Source organism: Xenia sp. Carnegie-2017, unplaced genomic scaffold (genome assembly GCF_021976095.1).
Source record: "Xenia sp. Carnegie-2017 unplaced genomic scaffold, XeniaSp_v1 HiC_scaffold_16, whole genome shotgun sequence".
NCBI lineage: Eukaryota > Metazoa > Cnidaria > Anthozoa > Malacalcyonacea > Xeniidae > Xenia > Xenia sp. Carnegie-2017.
This window is the reverse complement of record NW_025813469.1, coordinates 6,158,426-6,164,387: the sequence shown is the minus strand read 5'-3', so window position 1 is coordinate 6,164,387 and position 5,962 is coordinate 6,158,426. Positions and strand designations below refer to the sequence as shown.

Genomic DNA, 5,962 nt, shown 5'->3' with positions numbered 1-5,962 from the left:
AAATACTTTACCACCCAAACTATTTCCTTTTTTCTCCTATAAACCCCACCCCAGTGCAAATGCTCTCCCCTCCCCCCGGCAGTGAAAAACCCATCACAATCATGACCATCATATCATTCCATAGAAAAATCCACCCGTGCTATAGTTCATACGCGCACTTAAGTCCATATGATTAATAGTGAGATGTTCACAGATCACTTCAGTAGTTCACAGATTCCATCCAAATTCCGGAAAATAAGATACTATTGAAAATTTTGTTTAACGTTGAGAATAATTACAGCCAAATATTTGTATATCTTGGCAAAGTTCGGTGTTCGTTGATATTTAATGGTAAATTTTTTTATTGATATTTTTGCATTGATGTAAAAGATCCTTTTAGGAAGATTGTTTTCCTCTAGAACACAATACATATAAACCCATATATATAAGGATTTCTGGTTGTATTTCATAGTTGATACATCTTGACATAGAATGCACTGACTGACAACGTCAATCAAAACATGAACGACTTATTATAGAGAATGTAAACGGTCCATATAAAACATCCGTTTCCCAAAAAATTAATGCCATTTCCAACCACCCAATCTTTCTCCAAGAATGAACAAACAGTGAGTTCTTTCAATTGTATTCAAATTCTATTAGTTTACATCGAAGTTTTGAATACTTGGCTTTCATTTGAAAAATTGTTTTGATTTAATCGTTTATATTACATACGTATGATCTTATTTTAATACAAAAATTTCTATGAGAATATCAAGTGTACGCTGCTTGAAATTTTGTGTGAAAGTTATTCCAAAATAGGTGGCAGAAGTCTATTTTGGAATACTTGAATTTCTTTTCTGAAATTCTTCACTAAATTAGTGAGCGAGGGAACTCTCAGTTTAGTTAGAATATTGTAAATAATCTTTTATGTGCATGTTTTTGTGTTTTGTGCATGTTTATGATCATCTGCAAACACCGAAGAATGAAAGTCGAAGATTTTGTCTTCGAAACATGCCTTCTTTAAATTCTAATATTTAGTCCAAAAAAATAAGGAATAAAATTGGTTTAACTTACACCAAAAGCGTTGCTTGACAAATGACAGGTTATAGCAGGGGCGGATCTAGGATTTTGGATACCATAGGTAAACATTATGACGTCATTCAGCTAAACCTATGACGTCATACTTTGCAAAACATACTACACTATTTATGCTTTCGATAAATTGTTTAAATCAAACAGTCTAATCATTCAGCTATGCAGAATCTTGTAGATCTCAATCGTATAAATACATAAAAACATTGTATATTTATACTTACATATCACAAGGTCGTTGATTTTCACTATTCAGAATATTGAATGCACACAAGACTGTTTCGCCCCATATCAGGGCTCATCAGCATGCCTAGGAACACTTTAACGCAAAACAAAAAATCGTGATCCGGCATGGACAGCCCTGTGAGAGCCGAATTAAGCAGACTGGTTATGGCGCCAGAAGTTCGCCTACACACCTTTGAAAAAGGAGTTTGGTTAGAAATGGGTGACTATATGGGATATTTCATGGATGTGATATTGCTCAATTTTTCACACCATCCCAGTCAATTCCAACCCTTTACCCCCCACCTAAAATGTGCACTCTGGTTTTTGAAGGCGCCAGAAACTCGCCTTTCACACCTTTAGCAAATAGCAAAAGGAGTTTGGTTAGAAATGGGTGACTATGTGGGACATTTCATGGATGTAAGATTGCTCAGTTTCTTACACCATCCCAGTCAATTCCAACCCTTTACCCCCCACCTAAAATGTGCACTCTCATTTGCCAACAAATGAGCAGAATGTAAATGTAATGTAATAGTCAAAATAGAGCTTTGTATAAAGAGTCTTTGTGAAGACTAAAATTTGGTGTAAGGAAAAATTATTCTATTTATGCTTAACAATTTTGTGAAAGTAAATTTATGTCGACAACGGCCGAGTACCATACACGTACTCAGCAGTTTTAAGATTGGAATGTATATAGGAAAAAAACCTTTATCGGGCGAGCTATTAGTTTGATGCAAATTCTATTGACGTTACTATTGTGTACAACGCACAATAAATGGTTAACATATGGACATTTCAACAAAATAAAAAACTAGGATATGAATAAATTCATGCAAATTTTAGCCTTGTATTTCCAACAGCAAAAGTATTAATAACCTCACCAATATCTGGTACAATTTCCTGATGAATTTGCATCAAGGCCAAACCATTTAAGCGTTCCCCAACCATGGTACTTCGCTGATAGTTTTAAGTGTCCTAAGGGAAGAAATAGATCGTTCACATTCACAAGAGGTAATGGGAGCGTTCCTAAAATACGTAGTAAAATTTTAATGTTTTCAAATCCGGCGAAATGAACAGATTTTAAAGTCTGGGCAATGTTATCAGGAAGGAGGCCGCAGTGGGTCTCCCAATAAGTGTACCACAACCTAAGTTCAGCATCTAAGGCCAAAGGATTTGGCAAATCATCATAATAAAAGTTAGCCACAGTTTTGAATGGCTCTTTCCAATCCACCCCATCTCTTGTCATGGACATCATTTTCGTCGGTACAATGCTAAGGCCTTTATAGACATTCACACTCTCAAGGTCGAATCGTGATTCTAAAGAAGATTGCAAATGATCTAGTAGAGGAAGAGTAATTGCACGTTTATAATACTCAGAAATGGTTGTGTGGGGAATATTTTCCCTGGTCGTTTGTTTGCGCACTGTTCTTGGTTTCCATTCTTCAATGCCAACTTTTGCTGCCAGTTCAAGCGCTTCGTCATACCAGGTGTCATGATAAAAATCAGAGGAATTCCTCATGTTCACCACCTCAGTTTTCAAAGTTGAAATTAAATGAATACCATCCATTATATCGATACTCTTACCCTGTAATAACTGTGTTACTGGAAGAGTTGAATCAAGAATATTTCTCGTGATAACTAAAGCAACGACGAAATCAAACCTGTCAATAAGTTGAAACAAAGATGAGGCATCAGACTGAAGCGACGGTTTGAACTCACCATCTAGATTTTCAGACATATCGTTAAGGGTGGTGTATACAGGTACAAAAGCTCTTGGAATGTATCTAAACCTTCGATACGTTCTACCCATCTAGTTTTGCAAACGTCTGTTAATCTAGTCTTTTCGAGTTTGTTTCTGAATTACGTATATGTTTTCAAAGGAATATTGCGAGTTTGGGAAATTTTAATAAAATTAGTGGCATTGTTAACATGTTTCAACATATCATTGACAACACGTATACTCAAAGAATCGCAAATGGATAAGTTTAACCTATGACTATAGCAGTGTGTATAAAGAGCCTTTGGGTTAAGCTTTAAAATTTGAGCTGCTAGACCATTAGTGCAACCAGCAACTGAACCAGCCCCATCATAACCTTGCCCCCTACAATCATCTATTGATAAAGTCAGTTCCTTTAGAGCCTCTAAAAGTAGCTTGGCAAGTTGAGCACCACTTAGTCCCCACTTACAAAAAGAAATGAAATGAATTCTTCCCTGATATTCATATCGGTATCAACAAAGCGCAAAACAAGAGACATTTGTTCTTTATGTGAAGAATCAGATGCTTCATCAGCAATAACAGAAAAAACTTACTTTTTGATATCAGAAATAATCTGATTACTGATTACCTGGCCACAACATTTAATGATTTTATTTTGACTTGTTTTAGAAATATAACTTCTATTCTTACCACAATTCTTTAAATGATTTTCTAAAACTTTATCCCCTCTCCTAACTCCATAATTGAGTGTTTCAATGAAATTACCAACCCCTCCAGATGAATAACAACCAACAGTAGGGTGATACTTGGAATCATCACGATGCCCACGAAGAGGTAAACCTAGACGTCCACAAAAAATGACAGAATCAATAATTGGAGATAGTATTTCCTATTCTGTTCTATTTCTTTCTTGATACCAGCATCCATGATCATCTCGATAGGCTGCAGAGTACCTGATATTTGGGAACGCAAAGCATCAAAATTGGTGATGTGGATGCATGCAAACCGACTCTCCTCCCTTTACTTTTTCCAGCATGTTGAGTGAAAGAGCATTTAGCATTCTTCCAATCTTGAAGAGGTTCAGTAAACAACTTTTACTTTACTGGCCTTGCCTGGGAATCTATTGCCAAACAACACACACGATAGACAATACGCACCATTTTGTGAAGGTGAATAGCAAAGCCATTCATGCTGGTCTAGCCAATCATGCCTAAATGATCTGCCATTAGATTTAGGAAAATGATACTTTTTATCTGGTTTATATACATTTTTTATCAAATGACATATTTCAGAATTATCCATACCCTTAACTTTCTCCCTATACAAGGAAACATCAAAATTATGGGTTAAAACAGCAGGTTGCATATCACCAGAAGTTGGAATACCAGGCAATAGTTCCTGGGATGATGTGTGAAGCAAAAGACTATTGGCTTTATTTAATGTCTGAGCAAGAGCTGCAGCAGAAGAAAAACTCTCATTGGGCATCCTTTAAAAGTTGGTTGGGCAGCAGGCCTATTAGTTGAAGTAAAAAATTTGAAATGTCAACTGTTTTGGTGCAATATTTGGAAAAATTTTGACAAATTTTCGTTTCTCTGTTGTTGAGCTGCTAGAATTAGACTGTGTACAGGAATTAGACAATTTTCGCTTCAACCTGTGGGCATGGAAAATGAGAGGCACAAAATGATTAGACTGAAAAGTCTCACCTGGTTGTACAGATCCTTCATGACAAAACAAAATATTAATAGCATCCAAACCTCTTTGGCTTAATAACGGGGCTGAACAATACGATTAAATAACAATTTATATCTACTTTCACCAGAATCAGGATAAAAGTATGAATTTTTCTACCTAAAACAGAAGATAGGCCCAAAATACAAAGAAAAGATGACCATTTCTGGTCATTACAATTTAAAATAGCCTCCTGTTTTACCAGTTCATCTGTTGTATATCCAGTGTCTAAACATTCTTTAGACACTGACAAAGGCAAAAGATTGTTTAAGCTTTGGGCAAAGTAATCACTGTGCTCACTTATAACAGACAAAAAGCATGGGTGTTGAGCATAAAAGCAGCATGAATAAATAGCTCAAGCGATGTTAAAATTCGCAAAGTAGGGACCAATGCATTGTTACCTACCAGAACTAGGGAAGCTGAACTGTAGAGGCAATTGCCAGAAGCTTCAGATCTTAAAAAATATTCAAGAAAAGAAATTAATATTTTGTTTGGTAGATTGATTGCATTGTATGAATGAATTGCTGACTGTAGACAAAGATATAGCCTAGCGAAATTGAGATTTAACCATTTTACACGTATATATAAATACTACAATACGATATATATAATTATAATATATTTACCTTATTGCAGTACAAGTCTTTCCGTCATGAGCGTGCTTTGGCACATATATTTCAGCTCCAAAATTTCGACACAGAGTATGGTCGGGGTCATAAATTCTATCTAACAGCTGCTCGTTAGTAAACATAGGTCGAACGTCGACCAATAAACGAGAATAAAGCTCATTAAGGCATTTTAAATCGTTTTTGGCCAACGCAGACTGAGCAGTCTCGTATAAATTACCACAACACAATGAAGACATTATAAAATATCACAAAACCGTAAACTGAGCACAGAGGCTGTTCAGAAACAATACGAGTGTATGTTAATTTTCAATTGCCTAATTTGCCTAGCTCAACTATGCTTATCAACAGCAATGATTGGTTGGAATTGCTTAGTTAGCAAAAAAATTGACCAATGAAAGCATACGGTTGCAAAAAATTGCCCAATCAGAATACCTATACACGATGTCAAGTTAGGCAAATTCATCTTGTTTAGGCTAATTGCTAACAACCAATCAAATGGCTAGATCGCTTTCTTGACTTAGGCAAAATGGCTGCTTTGCCTAACGACATGGAGCTTTATAGATAATCATACGCATCTGGACTACGATTCATA

The 5,962-nt window shown here is 35.8% G+C and overlaps 1 protein-coding gene across 3 annotated transcripts; it reads right to left on the bottom strand.

Annotated features, from left to right (window-relative positions):
* Positions 1 to 3,606: 3,606 nt before the first annotated feature.
* On the bottom strand, positions 3,607 to 5,670 carry LOC124437294. 3 transcript variants are annotated; one of them, XM_046987283.1, is made up of 3 exons: positions 5,368 to 5,670; positions 5,147 to 5,195; positions 3,607 to 3,853 (listed from the first exon to the last, which is right to left on the bottom strand). In XM_046987283.1, the coding sequence occupies exons 1-3, from the start codon at positions 5,604 to 5,606 to the stop codon at positions 3,725 to 3,727; spliced, it is 417 nt and encodes a 138-aa protein (XP_046843239.1). In that variant the 5' UTR covers positions 5,607 to 5,670; the 3' UTR covers positions 3,607 to 3,724. The 3 variants fall into 3 exon arrangements, 2 of the variants coding, with proteins under 2 accessions (XP_046843239.1, XP_046843240.1); XM_046987284.1 differs by lacking the exon at positions 3,607 to 3,853 and adding an exon at positions 4,112 to 4,331; XR_006945636.1 differs by lacking the exons at positions 3,607 to 3,853; positions 5,147 to 5,195; positions 5,368 to 5,670 and adding exons at positions 4,112 to 4,331; positions 4,717 to 4,784.
* Positions 5,671 to 5,962: the final 292 nt, after the last annotated feature.

What these genes read in the sequence shown, in the direction of transcription:
- LOC124437294 (XM_046987283.1), bottom strand. Translation starts at nt 5,606, where the DNA reads ATGTCTTCATTGTGTTGTGGTAATTTATACGAGACTGCTCAGTCTGCG. An exon ending in AAGACTTGTACTGCAATAAG is followed by an intron (nt 5,196 to 5,367) that starts GTAAATATATTA and finishes ATATTTTTTAAG; the next exon opens with ATCTGAAGCTTCTGGCAATT. An exon ending in GTTCAGCTTCCCTAGTTCTG is followed by an intron (nt 3,854 to 5,146) that starts GTAGGTAACAAT and finishes GTGGACGTCTAG; the next exon opens with GTTTACCTCTTCGTGGGCAT.